The sequence below is a fragment of the Amia ocellicauda genome, chromosome 23 (genome assembly GCF_036373705.1).
Source record: "Amia ocellicauda isolate fAmiCal2 chromosome 23, fAmiCal2.hap1, whole genome shotgun sequence".
Lineage (NCBI taxonomy): Eukaryota > Metazoa > Chordata > Actinopteri > Amiiformes > Amiidae > Amia > Amia ocellicauda.
In genome coordinates this window covers 397,251-420,930 of record NC_089872.1, presented here as the reverse complement: position 1 = coordinate 420,930, position 23,680 = coordinate 397,251, and the positions used below count along the sequence as shown (strand labels likewise).

Genomic DNA, 23,680 nt, shown 5'->3' with positions numbered 1-23,680 from the left:
CATGCCATATGAATTTGACAAATTGAACTGAATTTTGAACTTTATGTAGAGTTTTGCTTGTTGTGTTTGGAAAAATGGTGAATGTGAATTTTTGTAATTTGTGTGAAAACAAGCAACACGTTACTGTTAGTTTTTCCTACTATGTGAAGGGTTTAGGTGGTTGTGTTAACTGTTTTGAAAACATGGACCTTGGTTTGGAGAGTTTTGTGTGTAGTGTTTGGGGAAAATGGTATATGTAGTTTGTAATTTGTGTTAAATCAATGAAAATGTACAATGAGTTTTGCAAAATGATGAAGGGTTCAGTGTTAATTGTTTTATGAGCATGGGCCTTAGTTTAGAGAAATGTGTCATATAAATTGAGACAAACTAATTAGAGGGTGGCGTAGTCATGAAAGGCCATACTAGAGTTTTAACTCTATTAATTATAACTAAAATAAAGCCAATGACTAACTAAATGTTAATAGGATCAACAATTGTTAACTAACAGAAAATCCATGACTTAAAAAACACTGCTTGTAACAAACAAATCTTTTTTTATAAAAATGTACAACTGTATTGTCTGATGGCTCTTTGTTGCACATCAATATAATTCATTATTCACTCTTCAGCTGGTTTGGAGGGAGAGTCAAATCAGTCAAGATAAATTCACACTAGACATTTTCCCACAAAGAAAACAAATGTGTTTATTAAATTAAACAATGTCAAACAAATTAAATTTTAAAATGATTGAATTATAAAATAACTTGAGCAAAGCAAGTAAAATAGAATCCAATATGTGATCAGTGGATATGGTTATTACAATATTAACATTACAGTTATTATAAAGTATAACATAAGAAGAAGTCACATAATATTTGATACTCATCAACATTTATTATTTCAAACACCATTCTCTGTAAGTGAGGGGGAATCTGTTAATGTTAGTAGCATTTTTAAACAATTAAAACTAATTATTTTGGTATGTTTTCATTAAACAGGTCAACAAATTCAGTCAATTAAGTACAAATCAAACCACTTACATTCTTAAGTTGCAGCCAACCGGCTAAATACATACCCAGCATTTAAGTTCCAAGCAGTTGAAAATGTCCAGATTTAATAACATGCATAACAATAAATGTATTTCCTATTTGTATCATAATTAAACAATAGTGGGAATAATTTGAGATAATTTCCCAAACATAATCTCTATAAATGAACAGTGACCATTTTATTTACCATAAAATTCAGAGACTGTTGTGATTGTGAATCAAGTGCTAAATAAACAACTGTTAGCATAATTAATAGTTTAACAGTAAAACACAAGTTTTAGTCAAGAATAAAGAGGAGTGAATGGATTTTGTTCCTTGTAGATAGTCTTCCTGACATAACAAATCATATTCCTGACATAACTTCATCACCTTCTGGAACAAGAGTATGGCAACCTCAAGTGTCAATTAGACATATTTGAAAATACAATTGAATGTAAACCTGAATTGGCAGTATCTCAAAATAACTCGTAATCTTAATCTTAATATCTTAATTGATTTTAAAATGATTTTAAACAGACTCCTGTTTTATTTGAGATATCTTGAAATAGACAGTATTTTCATAGGAAGTCAATTACAAATACAATTTGAGGTATATGGAGTTTTAAGTGTGTTTCACTGAAAATAATATTATATAATATTTTTCCTGAAATATTTTTAAAAAGTTAGTTCTTTGCCAACGAAGTCATCTTGAATGCATTTTCGATTCTATTTTTTAAGGGATGTGCGAAACTTAATTTGTAATTTGATTTCTCTGCTATTTTCCTGGCTTTTCTCATTTCTTCCTTTTCTATCTGACACCAGAATTTCATTCGATCTTTAAAAGCAGACACAAGACTTCTCTCCTGGTCGGTTCCTTGCAGGTCCTCATAATTTTTCCTCTGCTGTTTCTCCTTCTCCATCACCTCTCTCTTCCTCTGCTCCAATATCTCCTTTTCCTTCTCTCTGATTTTTGCTTCTGCTTCTTGGTACATCTCCTGGGTGTAGTAGCTTCCCCCATTTACTCTCATCATGCATTCAATCATGGCCAAGAGATCCTTCACCTGGGTTTTATTGTCCTTGTCTTTGTTGTTGAAGACGTGGTACCGGCCCCCACACTTCCAGATCAGTTTCTTCAACTCAGGGTGAGCTTCCTGCATGAAGTTATGAATGGTCTTGCCTTCTAGGTCATCTCCACGGGTGAAAAGCACAATCATGTACTTGGAGGCCTTCTCCCCGAAGATCTCCTGAAGAGCTTCTACAGACCTCTTCTCCTCATCTGTGAATCGAGTTAGCTGCATCACCAGAAGGAAGGCATGGGGTCCCGGGCAGGACATCTGAATGCACTTCGTTATCTCTTTAACTGTGTTCTCATCAGGTTTCTCTGTGTCGAACAGGCCTGGAGTGTCGACCACAGAAATGTACTTGTCATCAGTTATTAAATGTTTTTTCTTACAGTATGTGGTGACCGATTTGGAGCTAAGCACTGATTTAAATGCCTTCCTGCCCAGGATGGTGTTTCCAGCAGCACTTTTCCCCACTCCTGTTTTCCCCACCAGAACAATTCTCATTTCTGAAGATGAGAAATCACTTTCTGTGTTGCTAATATTGTCTGTAACAAACACACAAAAGCACATGTAGTAAGTGATAACCTTTAATAAAAAATATATATTTTAATACTAAAATATTCCTTCCTCTTCTGAGACATACAGGGAACCCTATGACCATTACATAGATATAGATAGACATCCAGAGATAACAATTTATATACCATGCAGCTGAGATTAACGTGTGTGTGCTGAACAGGTGGTGTGAGATGTCAGTTCTTAGATGGATCTGTGCAATTTGCCTCAATGGAAGGAAGCTAATATTATCAGACTTATGACAAATCAAACATGTCAGAAATCTTTAATGATGCTTACAGAATATAATAATGGAGAACACTCTGCCCAATTGAAAGGTATTTACAATAAATCAATGTGTTTAAAAATGTTTGTAAACTTCATGTGGGTCCAGCTAGTTGTTTACATTTTATGAAATCTTCAGCAGAACCTTAATATTTATGGCAAAAAATATACTAAAAACCCATAAAGAAAACACCAAGAAACTGTATTGAAATAAATTCTTACATACGCTTCTATTATATTTTATAATATGAAAATCACAGTAATATCACATATTTCAAACACTTCCTCTGAGCTTTGCATCCAAACATTACTTGAACTGTTAAGCATGTGACAACATTAGGTATTCGTATGTTATTCCTGTTGTATTCACACATTAATTAATTTGGAATTTGTACCCATGTTATTGTAAAGTGTAACATTGTTAATGTATTATTTCTGGCTGAAATTAAGGTAATTAAGGCACTGGTCGAATATGTGCTTAAATTGATTTCTCCACACATGGAAATGCAAACTAAATAACTAAGCAATAACAGAAAATGAACTCCAGCATTACGTAGGCTATTATCAGTTCTCAAAGTCCTTTAAAAACTTTTTGCAAAAGGAAGTTTATAGTTTCCAACCTGAAAACATAAATAGCAACAACTTAATCCCTGTTGGTTACGACTGGTCCAAATGCAGCCCAAACCTCAAATTTGTTAACAGACATTTATGTTTAGCCATATGTCAACTAACTTCAGTATGCACCCTTCCTGTGGAAATACAATTAAATTACTATACATATACTTGCAGCTACTATTTTTTTTATCTGTCTAATATTTTATGGATCCTGTATTTCTAATTGTATTGTAAAATAAAGAAATAATTTTAAATTAAACAAACCTGCCCTTTCACAAAGGTCCATTGTTCACTGCTGACGGTATCTGTGTTGCACTGTTTGTCAGGTTGCTAATGGTTTTTAAGTTTTCATTTGGAAATCTGATCCCTCTGTCCTGCCCCTGCATGCTCTGTACCCTTCAGTGGATGTCACAACATTGTTAGAGCATTACAATTTCACAGCTGAGACCGCAGGTCTTCACTGTGTGCTGTGTTACAGAATTAGGGTGTGAGGCATTGCGTATCACACATGCAACAGCCCAGATGTGCACAAAGCAACAACACAGAGTAACTGCAGGTGAAGCGTAATGTATTGCCATGAGTATTAGTTTTGTTTGTTTTCTTTTTGTTTTGAATAATTTCTGCATTTTTATGTACAATTAGCATTGTGTTAACTAGATTTTTCTATCAACATTGGGCCACTCTATTTCGAATCTATTTTACTATGAGAAATTGTTATCAACTATCAGCAATATGTATTATCAGCTTCTAGATATTGTATTAGAATTAACCACGCTCCCATTCCCCAAAACCTAAGCAAACAATAACATAAATAAAGGTAACAGGCACGGGTAAGGTAAAAAGTAATGGAAATTGATGAGCAAGTTTTGCATATGATGAACACTACAATGAATGTGTTAAATTAGCTTTGTACTCAATCTCTACCTTCAAATATAACATGTTACTAATGATCAGCTAAAGAGCTATATCTACATAATTAAAAAGCATATGTTGTATTTTGCATGCAATATATGGATTAAATAAAGTATATAGTTTTGAATGTAATGTCACACAGTTTAACACTGTGATGTTAAACTGTTCATCATTGTGAAGGATCTAAAGGAGTGAGATGCCACAATGCTACTTAATTAAGTGAAATTTACCTTGGGTGTGTGTATATATATTAGGGATGGGACAGTGTACAATTTCCACAGTATGATAACCTTAGACTCTATGATACCTTTTTTCTATATAGGTCTACTATATTTTAGAGAATAAAATTATGAGCTAAACTTGATCAATAATACACTATGGAGCTTATTGTTATTAATATTTAAACATTTTTCAATAGAATTCTGTACTGCAGGCCATATCTTTTTATTTAAGAGCTGCAATTTATTACATACAGTAGATGTATGTGTTAGGATACATACATACACACAGACAGACATACGGACATACAGTATGTATGTAGCAGGGTGTGTGGTAGGGGCATTAGAACACACACAAGACAGGCAAGATGTAGTTGAAGACAGGAATATGTCTATTTATTTTCAGGCGCCAGAGGCTCCTGGTTGTCCAGGACAATGGGTTTCAAACAAACAAACAGTTCTCTCATGCAAAATCCGTTGTCGGGTCACAGGCCAGGGTCAATATCAGGGGGGATTGTCGTCCAGAGGAAAAGTCCTTATCTGTGGAAGCTGCCTTTGGTTTTGTTTGAAACTCTCCATTCCTCGCTCTTCGCTCCTCGCTCCTCGCTGTCCAGCACACCCTCCTTGTCCTTTCACCAACCAACTACTGAGACAAAGGAGTGGAAAAGTTTCTTGATTATATAGCCCAGGTCTGATAGGCTGCACCTGTGTTGGTTGCATTAGCCATGGGGTGTGTCAGCTCTGCTGCACTCTGGACATTTCCACACACCTGTCCATGGTCCTGGTCCTAGACATGCTGCCAGCCTGCCAGCCATGCTGCTGTCCATGGTCCTGTTGGCCAGAAAGGAGAGATACCAAGCAGCACATACATTATTTATTTACATTATTTGTCATTTAGCTGACACTCTTATCCAGGGCGACTTACATTTGTACCCATTTATACAACTGGGTATTTTACTGGAGCAATCTAAGTGAAGTACCTTGCTCAAGGGTACAACAGCACTGCCCCACCCAGGATTTGAACCCACCCACCCACTTCCAGTTATGAGGCTAGAGCCCTAATCACTACCCCACAGTGCTGCCTATAGTAGTACATAGCTGCCCATAGTAATCATCTATGACCCGCCCGCTCATCCTGCTACAATACATACATACATACATACATACATACATACATACATACATACATACATAAAGTGCAGTTTATTTACTGGTAAACAGAATTAAGAAATTATTGGTGATTCTTTGGTCATAGTATAACTCAAACTGCTTAATACTGCTTCATTATTGTGATTTATGTAGTGCCCCCTAATGAGTATACTTGACTATGCCACCCCCTTATTGCCATATGGGAGAGGGGGACCCTTCTGCTTAAATTATTATATGAATATCCAAACCGGAGATTCTACAAATTTCAAATAAATGAACATCAAGGAAAGGTACAGTTTGAAATCAAATGTTATTTATAAACTGGGAACAACCCCAAGCACATTCAGTATCATAAAACACTGTAATAAAATACATCCAAGGCAATCTGTTAAATTATTCTAATACTTTAGCTATAGTATTGAAGCTATGAAGGCAGGAGAAGGACAGAGCCACAATGTGTATAGAATAAGTTTCTAGTGTAAAATAGAAAGTCAAAAGCAAGCAAATTGTAAACTGATTTACAACACATGGCCTTAAAGCACTGCATAGAATGTGGCTTTATATGCTGCTATATAGTTATGGGCTGTATATGAGTTTGTACATTATGACTGTGTATTGCAGTTAGGCAATTGCAATTCCATTTAGTTCAAAACTGTGGGGATTTGACAGGCATCTGTGCTGTCAGTAATTTGATCATCACATTTAAATTATACTGTTTCTGCAGAATTCCTTCAAATAAAATCCTGTTTGTTTGTTTTACAGATCCTAAAAGAAAGAACTTCCACAAGCCTTTATTTCGTTTTTGGGCTTTAATCTCACAAGGTATGAGGTAATTGAACATGTAGTGGCTTTTGACATAAGCATAAAGCAAAGGTAAAACAAGATTGTGTGAGAAAATTAATTCTACTTGGCAACGCATTTGAATGCTGTTTGTCAGCGCAGCCCAGTGCTAGAGTCTAGAACCCACAGCAAACCATGTGAGCACAAGGATGTTGGGGCCAGCATTGCATAATTAGAATGGACTGTGTGGACAGGGCAGTGGCTGGCAGTCAATGTAAATAGTTTTGTTGGGGACATTTATTTATGGACTTGCCATGGACTTGCCATTGTCAGTACTTATAAATGAGGGAAACATTTATGGGCCACTAATTAAAATATTCCAAATGACACTTAGAACAGGGGATGTGCCAACTGATTGGAAAATGTCTCTGTGTGGACTCCTCACTTTCCCAATCCAAACAATATGGGGAAGCAATAAAAAAGGCAAACAAAATTATTATTATTATTACTTTTATTTCTTGGCAATACAAAGTGCAAGAATACAGTTAAGCACAAGGCATCAAACATTACAAATTCAAATTTACAGTAAATAAAGCAATTCAAGATATAATACATTTTACAACTTCCAAATTATACAAGTAAGTACAGTAAGTGAGGTCATACATCCTGGAAAGTAAAGCTAAGTGCCGTCAAGATGTAGGGTCACAGTCAACGGTTACGAGAAAGGGAGCAAGGAAGAAAATCAATCAATAATGCAAGAAGCATGATAAAATGCTATGAAGTGCTATCTAACGGGATTAAACTGACTAATATTACAAGTACTGAAAAGTGTCTGAAAAGATGTGTCTTGAGTAAGTGCCGGAATGAGGTCAAGGACTCTGCTGTTTTGACTTCGGTGGGCAGGACGTTCCACCATATAGGGGCCAGGGATGAGAAGGAGTGGCTCTGGAGGAAGGAGAGTGGAGAGGAGGCAAAGTTAGACATCTGGCACTGGAAGAGCGCAGTGGTCTGGAGGGGATGTATGGAGAGATGAGTGTCTGAAGGTAGCTTGGTGCAGTGTGGTCGAGACAACGGTAGGTGAGGGTCAATGTCTTGAACTGAATGCATGTCGGTATTGGGAGCCAGTGGAGGGAGCGGAGCAGTGGAGTAGCGTGTGCGAATCAGGGCAGAGAGAATACCAGACGAGCCGTAGAGTTCTGGATGAGCTGGAGCGGGCGGGTAGTAGATGCAGGCAGGCCGGCCAGGAGGGAGTTGCAGTAGTCCAGACAGGAGAGGACCAGTGACTGGACGAGCAGCTGAGTCGAATAGTCGGTGAGGAAGGGACGGTTTTGGTGTATGTTGAAAATGCTGGGGTATATTGTCAAAAGTGTAAAGTTTAAAACAAGGGCAGTAATGTTCAGACTACAATGCAATAGTTAGAGCTCATCTGGATACTGTGTACAGTTCTGGGCATCACACTTCAAGAAAGACTGCGCTGCTCTAGAAGCAGTTCAGAGGAGAGCAACCAGACTTATTCCAGGTTTGAAGGGAATGTCCTACTGAGAGACTGAGGGAACTGAACCTTTTCACGCTGTAACAGAGAACACTATGTGGGGACTTAATTCAAGTTTTCAAAATCATGAAAGGCATCGATCACATCAAACCAGAAGGAGCTTTTTCAGATTCGCAGGGACACACGGACCCCGGGACACAAATGGAAACTGGGCTTCAAGGCATTCAAGATGGAAAACAGGAGATACTTCTTCACAAAGAGAGTTGTTGCAATCTGGAACAAACTCCCCAGCAATGTGATTGAAGCTGAAAATTTGTGAACATTTAAAAATAGACTGGATAGGATCCTTGGATCACTTAGTTATTAGTGAATTCTTATGTTCCTATCTCTCTGTGTGTACATTCATTTGTCCACACTGACTGTTTCAGTGAAAAGCCTCTCTCCCTTTTCCCTTCTGTCTTTGGTCTCAGTGTTCAGCCTGCAGTCCTGTTTAGGAACGTGTGAGTGCTGTATTAATGACTAGGGCAATTTGTGTTTAGACAGCAGAATTGTGCTTCAGTGCTTGCGAAAACACATTTTGAAATTGATACAGAGTGTATCATTGGATATTTTAAAATTAGACAGAAGCTTTAATATAATGGCAACATATGACTTATCTGTCTTATATCTGTTTCATGGCAGAAAATGGATAAACATAACACATTTTACACTAGAAAAAGTAAATACATTTTATATATATACAAAAAAACACTCAATTGTCTACTCAAGGTAAAGGCCCCTGTCACACTACACAGAGCGAGGAAGCTTCCAGAGCTGACCTGAGGATGGTGGGGAGAAGCAGAGCCAGGAAGAGCTTGGCAGGGAACACCATCCTGGGCAGGAAGCAGTTCAAGTCAGTTCTCGGCTCCACGGCAGTGACACCGGAGTGTGAAGCCAGTCACACAGAACGGTATCAGAGATGCATTGAGGTGATCAACACCGCAGACTTCTTCAACCAAAGCCTCGCTGCTTCAGGAGCCCACATTGAGAAGTGCATGTCCATGTCAGCCCCAGGGACCCATGTATTCCTGCTGGTGTTACAGCTGGGGAGATTCACAGAGGGAGAGAGGAAGATAGTGGAGCAGATCAGAAATGCCTTCTGCCCAGGAGTCACACGGCACATGATCATTCTGTTCACCTATGGCGATGTCCTGGACGGTGTGACCATTGGGGACTTTCTGCGCAATTCCCAGCCAGAGCTCAAGGCCCTGCTTGACCAGTGTGAAAAAAGGTACCACGTCTTCAACAACAGAGACACCAGTGATGACAAGCAGGTGACACAGCTGCTGGAGAAGATAGACACTATGCTGAAGGAGAAAGGAGGCTGTTGCTACACCAAGGGGAGGAAACCCCCAATAACCCCTCTAAAACCAGATCTGCCGACCCCTTGGCTACAAACACAATATACCACACATCCACTAACCCCCGTGTCCAGTGAGTAGCAGAGTGGTCTCTCTCACATATACACCATCATCCCAGGGCATTGACAGATAACAATATAGAAACTGAGGAGGAAGTGAACCAGTAAAATTAATTCAAGTGTTCAGAAGAAAATAGACAAATAGAAAATACTGTCCATAACATTGAATCCACCAATATTTTGTATTTATTCTATTGTATATGTGCTTATGTTATTTAATCTACCATGCTAAGTTTAACCTTTAAATGCTTCCCCTGCCTTTGAACAAATATATTTTGCTGAACACAAGTAGTGTTAGACTAACAGTCTATACTTTAGCACCAGGTAAGATGCCAAGTTTAGGCTCATGAAAATACAATTTTGAGACAAACGTAGAGACAAATAACACTTTAACAATTGTATTATTAAACCCTCTGGTTGCAGAGAACCTAGGCATTGCACCAATGTACTATTTAAAATTGAGTTGGATTACCAAGCATAAAATTAAGAGGGTTTACAAGGCTATGTTCAGAACTGACCAATGAAACATGTTTTACTAAGCATATGGTTGAGTATCCTTTCAGTAAAATATACTGTTAGCTTGAACTGGACTCTGCGTCAACATCGACAACTGTAAAAGGTAAAAGGAAAATTACCTTCACAATCCTTCATATTGATCATTGAAGAGTCTTTTCAAAATGTATTTTTTTAAGGTACTACAGAATGGGAAAACAAAAAGAGAAATTAAATTCTCCATGTTTTGAATTATACATCTGTATTTGTATGCATACCAACCACTCACACAAAAGCTGAATGTATACAAATATATCTGCAGAAAAAGCATTACAAATTCAACTGCAGAATTAATAAATTAGGTGTTTTGGCTCCACAGATAAAGACCACTGTCACACTCCACAGAGCAGCGAAGCCCCCAGACCTGACCTGAGGATGGTGCAGGGAGCAGGGGAGAGCTCAGCTGGAAACACCATCCTGGGCAGGAAGCAGTTCAAGCCAGTCCTTCACTCAACAAAAGTGACGACACACCATAGAAGACCCAACCGCAAGGGAACTGGCAGTCAAGGGCAGGTGACAGAGCTGATAGACAAGATTGACTCAGAGGGGGAGAGAAATGGTTGCCACTACGACACCCAGGAAAAAAAAAAAACTCAAAGCACACAGTATGTGACAACCACTTTACCTCATATACCATGTCCTGCTCTAATACCTACAGTGAGGGAAAAAAGTATTTGATCCCCTGCTGATTTTGTACGTTTGCCCACTGACAAAGAAATGATCAGTCTATAATTTTAATGGTAGGTGTAGGTAGGAGACAGAATAACAACAAAAAAATCCAGGAAAACGCATTTCAAAAAAGTTATAAATTGCATGTTAATGAGGGAAATACGTATTTGATCCCCTATCAATCAGCAAGATTTCTGGCTCCCAGGTGTATTTTATACAGGTAACGAGCTGAGATTAGGAGCACTCTGATAAAACAATCAATACATTAAAAATAATATCTCAGTGAGGAATCGAACCCCCAAGGCCATGCTCAGAGGGGAGCTTCTTAACAACTGTGCTAACTAACATACTAACTTATAACAACCTGACTGCTTCCATTGCAACTGTCCTGTTGACGCATGCCCAGTCCTATGGGCTCAAATTAGCGCCATAACTATCGCATTCAAAAATATATATATTGTAAACAAAAAAAATTGAAAAAAAATATGTTGAGATCAAAAATAAAAACAATCGAAAGCAAAATTAAACAAACTTGAAAGCAAATAATGTTAAATCGAGAGCAAAACTCGTCTGCAGTTCCTGCGATGCTGCAATTTTTGCTTTCGCCACCAATTTCTTTGCTTTCAATTTTTTTTTTTCATTTACAAGTTTTGGCACTGTTTTGTCGTGAGGGTGGGTTTTACAGGGAGGCGTGGATCATGGGTCTCCATTGGTCCAGCAGGTTTGAGTGATGGTTCTTCCTAACCCAATCAGTTAACAGGGTGGGCTGGTCTGGGTGATTCTGTGTAGGATGGTATCCACTGTCTCGGTTTCAACAGCAGTTCAGCAACTCATTAAACACCCTGTGTGTGAAGAGACCTGCAGTCAAAGCTGGACAATCACTGGATCCCACCGCCATTTGAGCTCATACATACAGCAATGAAAACAAAACACAGGATTCACCTAACAGTAACATGTTTAATATTATATTCATATTAATGTAACCTGCAGAGCACTTTAATTCAGCTGCTTAGATAACACAGTGCTAGACTGATGCAGATCACTTAATTTAGCAAGAGGCAAATGGAGAGGCATTGTATTCATTAAGAGCATGTGATGTCCCAGTTTATGTTTAGGTAAGAAACGCACACACACACACATACATACATACATACATGCACACATGCACACATATATATGCACAGTCACCTACAAAATTACTGGTGTCATTGATAAAGATGAGAATAAAGGCTGTATGAAATAAACTAATGTAATAATATGCAGAAAGCGATTGTCCATAACTTTTATTAAAAGCATGCTTTGTTTATAATTAAATTCGGTAACACTTTACATTAAGTGTCCCTAACTACTGTGTATTTACACTGTAATTATATGGTAACTACCAGTGTAATTATGCCTTTTTACACTGTATGTACACTGTAATTGTGCATGATTACAATGTTTTTACTGTGCTGGGCCTCAGAACGGTATATGTAACTACAAGATCGTAACAGAACTTCAGCATTTGAAATTACAATGTAACTGTATTCCACAAATCATAATTATTGTTACACACATAATTGCCTGTAAAACCTCACTGTTCCAATTTGCTAATCTTCGGATATGTAATTACTTTTGTAACTGTAGTTACAAAATATAGATAATATACACACAAATGTTTCAGCAATTCCTACACCAATGTTTTATATATTTGCGATCCTTGTGATGCTTTTCTTGTGGAGTACAATTTAATTTGATATGTAAACTTAAAAAGGTTTTATCACATTTATGTCAACATTATCCTAGGGTGTAACACATGTCAGGAAGAGGAAATACTAAGCTGTGACATTACTGATCATGGGTGCTACACACCAGTCCTGAAGACAAACAGGCTCTTGTTTTCATAACATCCAAGCTATTGATAACTTTATTGAGAAAAATTCCCTGGCAAACGTACTGTACGTTTATGGTGTTCACTGACAATTTGACCTAGCAAACCTCTTGGGTGTTCATAATTAAAATTAACTTAGAATAGATACTAGCAAACTAAAGTAAGGCATTTCAGTTCAATTATGAATATAAAATATATTTATGCAAGTGCACATTGTAAGCACAATGTAAATAGTATGTACTTCCATAGTATTTACATAGGAAGTGCCTACTTAATGTAAAGTGTAACAGTTGTGTAACTACTATGCACTTACACAGGAAGTGCCTACTTAATGTAAAGTGTAACAGTTGTGTACAGTGAGGTAAAAAAGTATTTGATCCCCTGCTGATTTTGTACGTTTGCCCACTGACAAATAAATGATCAGTCTATAATTTTAATGGTAGGTGTATTTTAACAGTGAGAGACAGAATAACAGCAAAAAAAATCAGAAAAACTCATTTCAAAAAAGTTATAAATTGATTTGCACGTTAATGAGGGAAATAAGGATTTGATCCCCTATCAATCAGCAAGATTTCTGGCTCCCAGGTGTCTTTTATACAGGTAACGAGCTGAGATTAGGAGCACTCTCTTAAAGGGAGTGCTCCTAATCTCAGCTCGTTACCTGTATAAAAGACACCTGTCCACAGAAGCAATCAATCAATCAGATTCCAAATTCTCCACCATGGCCAAGACCAAAGAGCTGTCCAAGGATGTCAGGGACAAGATTGTAGACCTACACAAGGCTGGAATGGGCTACAAGACCATCGCCAAGCAGCTTGGTGAGAAGGTGACAACAGTTGGTGCGATTATTCACAAATGGAAGAAACACAAAATAACTGTCAGTCTCCCTCGATTTGGGGCTCCATGCAAGATCTCACCTCGTGGAGTTTCAATGATCATGAGAACGGTGAGGAATCAGCCCAGAACTACACGGAGGATCTTGTTAATGACAGCTGGGACCATAGTCACCAAGAAAACAATTGGTAACACACTACACCGTGAAGGACTGAAATCCTGCAGCACCCGCAAAGGTCCCCCTGCTCAAGAAAGCACATGTACAGGCCCATCTGAAGTTTGCCAATGAACATCTGAATGATTCAGAGGAGAACTGGGTCAAAGTGTTGTGGTCAGATGAGACCAAAATCGAGCTCTTTGGCATCAACTCAACTCGCCGTGTTTGGAGGAGGAGGAATGCTGCCTATGACCCCAAGAACACCATCTCCACCGTCAAACATGGAGTTGGAAACATTATGCTTTGCTTTGGGGGTGTTTTTCTGCTAAGGGGACAGGACAACTGCACCACATCAAAGGGACGATGGACGGGGCCATGTACCATCAAATCTTGGGTGAGAATCTCCTTCCCTCAGCCAGGGCATTGAAAATGGGTTGTGGATGGGTATTCCAGCATGACAAAGACCCAAAACACACAGCCAAGGCAACAAAGGAGTGGCTGGAGAAGAAGCACATTAAGGTCCTGGAGTGGCCTAGCCAGTCTCCAGACCTTAATCCCATAGAAAATCTGTGGAGGGAGCTGAAGGTTCGAGTTGCCAAACGTCAGCCTCGAAACATTAATGACTTGGAGAGGATCTGCAAAGAGGAGAGGGACAAAATCCCTCCTGAGGTGTGTGCAAACCTGGTGGCCAACTACAAGAAACGTCTGACCTCTGTGATTGCCAACAAGGGTTTTGCCACCAAGTACTAAGTCGAAGGGGTCAAATACTTATTTCCCTCATTAACATGCAAATCAATTTATAACTTTTTTGAAATGCGTTTTTCTGGATTTTGTTGTTGTTATTCTGTCTCTCACTGTTAAAATACACCTACCATTAAAATTATAGACTGATCATTTCTTTGTCAGTGGGCAAACGTACAAAATCAGCATGGGATCAAATACTTTTTTCCCTCACTGTATATACAGCATATTATGCATTAAACATCTGTGGAATAATCCACTTTTTAAATTAACATCTGTTAAACGTCTAAATCTGGATATTTTAATTGTGTAAATAACATGAATGAATACATAATAAATAAATAACACTAAATATGTTATACATTCAATGTTGGCATACATACATACATACATACATACATACATACATACATACATACATTGTCAATAAAGCACAGGACAGACTCAAGACACCAGTGCAGTGATATCTTGTGGTCAGTGGTGCTGATGGCACTGCTGGGCTGCGCCGCTCAGATGAGGCTCAATACGCTTCAGCGTCTCTGCAGTCCCGTGTGGAGGGGAGGGATACTTGATGTCTCCAATACCACAGCAGGCGTATGGACATTTTGAAAGTGAAGTAACATGATAATGTATTCGTTTCTATGTTTGATTAAACAATGAAGTATTATTTAAATCTCACTATATAAATAAAAATCCCCCTGAGACACAATATATAAACACATGGTAATGCAATAGTGGTTTCCGTGTCACTGATGGTGTTAGCGAAGCTTCAGAATCGCCACAGTATTACATTACCGGCATATTGGACTTTAATATTATTTTTTAATTGCGGGTATATAACTATTACTATACTACTACTGTAAGCTGTCCTTCTAAAAATTTGAATCGCCAAGGTAACACTGGAACCACACTAGAAAAACAAGAATGTCTCATGCTAAACCCGAACTAGGGAGATTACGAGTTTTAATTGCGAGAGAACACAAAGATTTGAAGAAAAAAAAAATGTCCTCCCATCTCATAATTTTTGCACCACCATGACCCTTTAGGGGCTCTGTATCATTCCATCAGGTGGAGCAGAAATAGTTCACAGCACAGCAGCAATCCATTGCAATATACACTCACCTAAAGGATTATTAGGAACACCTGTTCAATTTCTCATTAATGCAATTATCTAACCAACCAATCACATGGCAGTTGCTTCAATGCATTTAGGGGTGTGGTCCTGGTCAAGACAATCTCCTGAACTCCAAACTGAATGTCTGAATGGGAAAGAAAGGTGATTTAAGCAATTTTGAGCGTGGCATGGTTGTTTGTGCCAGACGGGCCGGTCTGAGTATTTCACAATCTGCTCAGTTACTGCGATTTTCACGGACAACCATTTCTAGGGTTTACAAAGAATGGTGTGAAAAGGGAAAAACATCCAGTATGCGTCAGTCCTGGGGGCGAAAATGCCTTGTTTATGCTAGAGGTCAGAGGAGAATGGGCCGACTGATTCAAGCTGATAGATGAGCAACTTTGACTGAAATAACCACTCGTTACAACCGAGGTATACAGCAAAGCATTTGTGAAGCCACAACACGTACAACCTTGAGGCGGATGGGCTACAACAGCAGAAGACCCCACCGGGTACCACTCATCTCCACTACAAATAGGAAAAATAGGCTACAATTTGCACAAGCTCACCAAAATTGGACAGTTGAAGACTGGAAAAATGTTGCCTGGTCTGATGATTCTCGATTTCTGTTGAGACATTCAGATGTCAGAATTTGGCCGAAACAGAATGAGAACATGGATCCATCATGCCTTGTTACCACTGTGAAGGCTGGTGGTGGTGGTGTAATGGTGTGGGGGATGTTTTCTTGGCACACTTTAGGCCCCTTAGTGCCAATTGGGCATCGTTTAAATGCCACGGCCTACCTGAGCATTGTTTCTGACCATGTCCATCCCTTTATGACCACCATGTACCCATCCTCTGATGGCTACTTCCAGCAGGATAATGCACCATGTCACAAAGGTCGAATAATTTCAAATTGGTTTCTTGAACATGACAATGAGTTCACTGTACTAAACTGGCCCCCACAGTCACCAGATCTCAACCCAATAGAGCATCTTTGGGATGTGGTGGAATGGGAGCTTCGTGCCCTGGATGTGCATCCCACAAATCTCCATCAACTGCAAGATGCTATCCTATCAATATGGGCCAACATTTCTAAAGAATGCTTTCAGCACCTTGTTGAATCAATGCCACGTAGAATTAAGGCAGTTCTGAAGGCGAAAGGGGGTCAAACACAGTATTAGTATGGTGTTCCTAATAATCCTTTAGGTGAGTGTATACCTGCCACCATACTTGCCTTTCCTCATTCTACTGAGGAGTTATTCTCTGCTTGGAGGTGAATGGTTAACAATCATCAACCTTATCAAAACGCCACCCTTCTGCAGGCCACGAATGCTGCATGCGAATTATATTACCCATGTGCAATGTCAGGCATGGATTCACCATGCAAGAAGGTTTTTCTCTAGGTTTTCTCTAGTGTTCTGCACTACAGCAGATACACCTAGTACTGTAGACCAATAAGCCTGCTACGCCAACATACCGGGTCCCCTGACATGGGAGACATATCACTGTACTGATTTTACATAGGGGTTACATCACTTGTAACAAGCTCATGTACACTATGAGCCCAGTTTCACATCTCTATCTGACATTGTGCCCTGGAGCTCCCCCCCACTATGAAACAGTAGAAACTACTTTCATTTGATTAATTAATAAAGCAATTATCCAATTACATTAAATATATCTATAATAATGAAGAACAGTAAGAGAGGTATAGATGAGCAGTCTCTTTGGGAGCTATTTTACTTTCCAGATAACCAGGATTGCATACACAACCTAACATTATGCAATATATTGTAAGAACCCTTATTTTCTCTATAACTGCATTGATCAGATATCTGCAGGAAACTAGATATAATCACACCTATTCTAATGAAAATACTGTGTTATCAAAATACAAATCAAGACCAACTGGTTTAAACAATCAACCATCAGAATTAGTCTTTTCTGATTATCATACAGACAGGTGTGCACACACATTTTGAGTGTTTGTGGTTATCAGAGCACCAGTACTCCCTTGTCACGCATATTTCCTGTAACCTCTAAGGCTTTGCTCAGCAAGTAGAGCCATCAGGGTCATCCCTCCTACTATCACCCACGATGACTTGATGGATTATTTCAACAGCAAAATCACTGGTATTAGAAAACAATTAGAATTGGAAACGTACGCAAATATTATAGTTGACTGTATATATATATATACACACACGTGTGTATTTTATGTATATATTTATATATACACTACCGTTCAGAAGTTTGGGGTCAATTAGAAATGTCTTTGTTTTCCATGAAAAATTAATAGGAACATTGTATAGAATAAGGTTAGAAATAATGATTTTTTATTGAAATAATAATTGTGTCCTTCAAACTGTGCTTTCGTCAAAGAATCCTCTATTTGCAGCAATTACAGCCTTGCAGACCTTTCACATTCTAGATATCAATTTCTTGAGGTAATCTGAAAAGATTTCACCCCATACTTCCTGAAGCACCTCCCACGTTGGATTGGCTTGATGTCTTATGTACCAGTCAAGCTGCTCCCACAACAGCTCAGTAGGGTTGAGATCCAGTGACTGTGCTGGCTACTCCATTATAGACAGAATAGCAGCTGACTGCTTCTTCCCTAAATAGTTCTTGCATAGTTTGGAGCTGTGCTGTGGGTCATTGTCCTGTTGTAGGAGGAAATTGGCTCCAATCAGTGTATGGCATGGCATTGCAAAGTGGAGTGATAGCCTTCCTTCTTCAAGATTCCTTTTACCCGGTACAAATCTCCCACTTTACCACCACCAAAGCACCCCCAGACCATCACATTGCCTCCACCATGCTTGACAGATGGCGTCAAGCACTCCTCCAGCATCTTTTCATTTGGTCTGTGTCTCACAAATGTTCTTCTTTGTGATCCGAACACCTCAAATTTTGTCTGTCCATAACACTTTTTTCCAATCTTCCTCTGTCCAGTGTCTGTTTTCTTTTGCCCATCTTAATCTTTTCTTTTTATTGTCCAGTCTGGCTTTTTTCTTTGCAACTCTGCCTAGAAGACCAGCATTCTGGAGTCGCCTCTTCACTGTTGACATTGAGACTGGCGTTTTGCGGGAACTATTTAATGAAACTGCCAATTTAGGACCTGTGAGGCGTCTGTTTCTCACTAGAACTAGACATGTATTTGTCCTCTTGCTCAGTTGTGCTCTGGGGCCTCCCACTCCTCTTTCAATTCTGGTTAGAGACAGTTTGCACTGTTCTGTGATGGGAGTAGTACACAGCATTGTACGAGATCTTCAGTTTCTTTCAAATTTCTTGCATGGAATAGCCTTCATTTCTCAGAACAAGAATTGACAGACAAGCTTCAGAAGAATGTTCTTTGTTTCTGGTCATTTTGAGCCTGTAATCGAACCCACAATTGCTGATGCTCCAGTTATTCAACTAGTCAAAAGAAGGCCAGTTTTATTGCTTCTTTAATCAGCACAACAGTTTTCAGCTGTGCTAACATAATTGCAAAAGGGTGTTCTAATGATCAATTAGCCTTTTAAAATGATAAACTTGGATTAGCAAACACAACGTGCCATTGGAACACAGGACTGATGGTTGCTGATAATGGGCATCTGTACGCCTATGTAGATATTCCATTACAAATCAGCCGTTTCCAGCACAATAGTCATTTACACATTAACAATGTCTACACTGTATTTCTGATCAATTTGATGTTATTTAATGGACAAATAATTAGCTTTTCTTTCAAAAACAAGGAAAGTTCTAAGTGACCCTAAACTTTTGAATGGTAGTGTGTATATATATATATATATATATATATATATATATATATATATATATAAACACACACACACATAATGTATTAATATGTGACACCTATTTTAATTTTTTCTGAGTGAATGCAAAAATGAAAAGTGAAAGCTCTTTGCTAGAACAGCTTTTCTTCATTCTTGCATTGATGAAAGATAATGGGATACAGGGAGCACTGGTGCTCTGATAGACACACCACAGACACTCAGAAATGTGTGTGCACACCTGTCTGCATGATAATCAGAACAGACTAATTCTGATGGCTGATTGTTTAAACCAGTTGGTGTTGATTTGTGTTTTGATAACAGGTGTTTCTTTATATTCATTACAATAGATAGTTTCCTGCTGAATACTTCAGGTGCAGATATCAGATCAATGCAGTGATAGAGAAAATAAGGGTTCTTATGATCTATTGTATAACAGGTCTGAAACACATTTACCAAAATGACACATTTAATTTACAAAATGCACTAAGACTCTCAAAATAGCAAATGCATCCATAAAATAAAATCAGTCCATCAAAACAGTATCATTTATCATCTAATGAAAAGTTATTTCCATCAGCCATTTCACAATGGCACAATAGACACTAACTATGAGCATCAATATGACATGGTCAGCCCTGAATTCATGTTCTCTGTCTATGGTCTGCGTGTTGGTAAAATAAGCTTAAATTGTCAGTAAACATTTCACCACAGCGTGAGCTGTATCTTTCAAGTCGGAAGCACTGCCCAAGGGGGAGGGGTTTCTGCACACTTCCATAGGAACCTATTGAAAACATCACTCTATCAAAGCTGCCATTGGCCCCTGTGCACTTCACTCAGAACAGGTCCCTTCCCACTTCCTGTATTGTCCTCTTTTGCCATTTTGCTGGACCCGAGAACATGAGCTTTCTGTGTCTGTGTGTTGCATTAGACTTTAAAAACTGCATATTTTGGCTGGCTGTCTTCACTAATAGTGTTGTTCACCACCATTTTGCTACATCTCTGTCTCTATTGTGTGACTTATTAGTTATATTTATAGCTAATTTCGATCCTGTCTGTCCGCGGACTGGAGCTCCGGCAGTGCTTTGGGTTTCAGTTTCAGTTCACACATAGAGCATTTAAAAATAATAATTGTGTTAATATAGTGCCATATATTATCCGATTGCTTGCTGTGTTGGTTTTTTGTCCACAGGGCCTTTTCCTCCACAGCAGGAGCGCTAGCAGCGGCATTAAAATCCGAGGCCTGGCCTAAGCCTCGGTCTGTCGTAAGAGATCTCGTCCACGAGAGGTGCTCCTCCGCCGGCTTGCAACTGCACTACAGTCTATGGCTGCGGCGGCTATAGGGGATCTCACTCTCTACCCACAGCCCCCCGGCCCCCGGACCCCATGTCACTCGGTGTCCCTGGAATCCCCGGAATACACGGTGTGGTTAAGCCTACGGACCCACGCAACACTTGTATCCTGCACCTGGTGTTTGGATAAACAGTGTTCTGTCCGGCAACAGCAAGGTTGTGTCTGGTTGGTATGCCTCCCAGCAACTTCAAACTATAACATTTGGCTCCTCCCTGTAGTTTCAGGCCCATCCACCCCCCTTCTGAGGTGTGATGTGGATGCGAGTGAGAGACCTGTTGCAATGTGTGGCACTTTGCGTCAAAATCGCCGCTTTCCTGGATAAGCAAGCAATTTGCTAAGCACCCCACTGGGGCAGCACAGGGGATTCTAATCCCCACACTTCCTAGTACTTAAGGAGAATGGCAGTTTCTGCCCCATCTTTGATTGGAGATGCCTGAACCGCTGCCTCAGGCCATCAAGCCCGGTGACTGGTTCATTACGGTGGATCTGAAAGTCACGTACTTTCACATCCCTATTGTGCAGGTACACAGGAAGTGGGAACCATGTTCCCAGTCCCACAAAATGCTGACTATGAAGATGAAGACCAGAATGATGACTTGGAGGTTGTGCCTTTGGATGATAAACTGGATTACTTTCCACCTAAGTTCTTGCCTTGCTCATACTTTTCAACTGGTTGTGCGTTATGGTCTAGAGCAGGCTGGGCCATTCAAGCAGGTGTCCAGAATAGTGTCTCACTGCCACAAATCCACCAGAGCAGCAGAGCTACTGGAGAGAAACTGCAAACTTCAGATTGCAAATGCCACAAGATGGAATAGCCAGATGAAGTCAATCCTAAGAGTTCCAGATGAAGTACTCGGGAAGCTCATGATGCATGCAAATTTACAGCTACTGATTTGAAAAACATTGGAGAGCTGTGTGAAACTCTGACACCTTTTGAGGATGCCACTGAAATGGTCCAGGGTGACCAGGTTCGAGGTCTTTGCCATGCCATTGAAAACAAAGCGGAAATGTCAAACAACAAAATGGTGGAGACCATGAAGCTTGCCCTAGAGAGATGGCTTTTGAAGTATGAAGCAATGGAATGCTTTCAGTTAGCCACATGCCTGGATCCACGCTTTAAAATGGATTGGTGTTTCCAGTGATGAAGTGGAGAGCATGAGGGAACTGCTCTTCACAAAGATCAACTGTCTCCTGAGGAGAACTCCAGACATTCCCACAACCCCTCCACCTAAGTCACGGTCCAAGCTTTTCACATACATGACTGACTGTGGAAGATGCAAGTATGGCCACTTCTGATGCTTCAATGGCAGTTTCAACCTATTGGAGAGAGTCATGCATCCCAGAAGACTCTGATCCCTTAAGCTTACTGGAAGGAGAAAAACACGGAGTTTCTCTACTTGATAAAGTTAGCTGGCAAGTACCTGGCCATACCAGATTCATCTGCACCAGTTGAGAGATTGTTTAGTGTGGCTGGCAAGTTTTTATACCTGAGCATTGTAACCTGTCTGATGTAAGATTTGAACAATTGATGCTTATCAGATGTAATGACCTAGAAAAGTAACTGTCTTTGTTTTTGAATGTTGTTTAAAATAAAATAACACAAAGCGCATTTTGTTCTCTTTCCATTTTGTGTTTAGACAACATAAGTTCTACCTTTGTTCTACCTCTCTTTGTTTATTGAAGCAATTAATAAGGTAGTATAAACCTACCATAGAGTCCAAGATAGTTTTGCCCTAGTACTAAATAATTGCATGGAAGTAGGAATGCCTCAGAATTAAATGGAATTAAAATTAAATTGGATTTATAAAATGGAATTGGCGTGGAAGGAACATCAGATTGTAATTGAGTTTGCCGAATTGATATGAATTTGGAATTGGAGACACAAGGTAGTCTTGGTAGGGAGAGTGAGTGTAAGCGGAAGTCAGGCCTGAGCGAGTGACGAGCGATCGAGTGAGACAGCGGACGTGCGGACGTGACTGGGAGTCTCTGCACCTCTGAAGTGCAGCAAGAGCAACAACAACAGCGACCCACACAGGAGCGCCTGCGCCGCGGATCTGCCTCTGAGTAGAGATGCAAAAACAACAGCGGCACACAAAAGGGGAGTACTGCTAATATGTCTTTTTCTAACGCCATTTACTGTTTGTCGTGCAGCAAGTTTACCATGGTTAGATCTGCCGACCAAAATGATAATTTTACTGGCACAAAATGCGTAGTTGGTGGAACGAGTACGCGTGTTGGAGGAGCACGTAGATACTCTTAGAAAAACAAAAGAGGCCGAGAATTGGCTTGACTCGGTCTGTAGAAACACGGATTCGTCCTCTGTAGTCAGCGATAGGCCCACACCGGCGGCTGCACAGTCACAGCAGGATCGCTGGGTCTCGGTAAAGAGAGGCTCTAGAAGCACGAAATCAAGAGCTAGAGCTCCGGCGCACCGGTCTCCCTTTCGGACCGTGAATAGATTTGAACCCCTCGGCGGCGCGTCTGCTGAGAAGGTGCTCGTTATTGGAGACTCCATAGTTAGAAATATAAAGATTGTGTCACCAGCAGTAGAAGTAAAATGCATCCCAGGAGCCAGAGTCTCTGACATCGAAGCTAAATTGGACGAATTGCCAGGCGGCGAAGTTTCTACTCTGGTTATTCATGCTGGCACTAATGATATTAGACATAGACAATCAGAGATTTTAAAAATAAATTTTACATCGCTATGCAAAACAGCAAAAAAACGAAGTCAGAATATAATTGTCTCTGGCCCGCTACCAACATTACACAGAGGGGATGAGGCCTTCAGCAGGCTGTCCTCTCTAAATAGCTGGTTGACAAGCTGGTGTGCATCAAATAATTTCGTTTTTGTGAACAATTGGGATTGTTTTTGGGAAAGGCCTGGCTTATACAGAAGAGATGGGCTCCATCCGAAATGGAGAGGGGCACTAATGTTATCTGATAATATAGCTAATTGTTTAAAAACGTGACTCCTCAGAGCACCGGTCAGGCTGCAGGCTCGCAGTCCTACACTGCAGTCTGCCTGTAACTATCAGCATAGCCTGACCCTGATCCTAGATCCCTGCCTGGGGGCAT

The 23,680-nt window shown here is 39.8% G+C and overlaps 1 protein-coding gene across 1 annotated transcript; it reads right to left on the bottom strand.

The window, feature by feature from the left end:
- Positions 1 to 668: 668 nt before the first annotated feature.
- Positions 669 to 3,871, bottom strand: LOC136719059 (GTPase IMAP family member 9). Its single transcript, XM_066696887.1, has 2 exons — positions 3,791 to 3,871; positions 669 to 2,616 (listed from the first exon to the last, which is right to left on the bottom strand). The coding sequence occupies exons 1-2, from the start codon at positions 3,810 to 3,812 to the stop codon at positions 1,691 to 1,693; spliced, it is 948 nt and encodes a 315-aa protein (XP_066552984.1). The 5' UTR covers positions 3,813 to 3,871; the 3' UTR covers positions 669 to 1,690.
- Between the last annotated feature and the right edge of the window lie 19,809 nt (positions 3,872 to 23,680).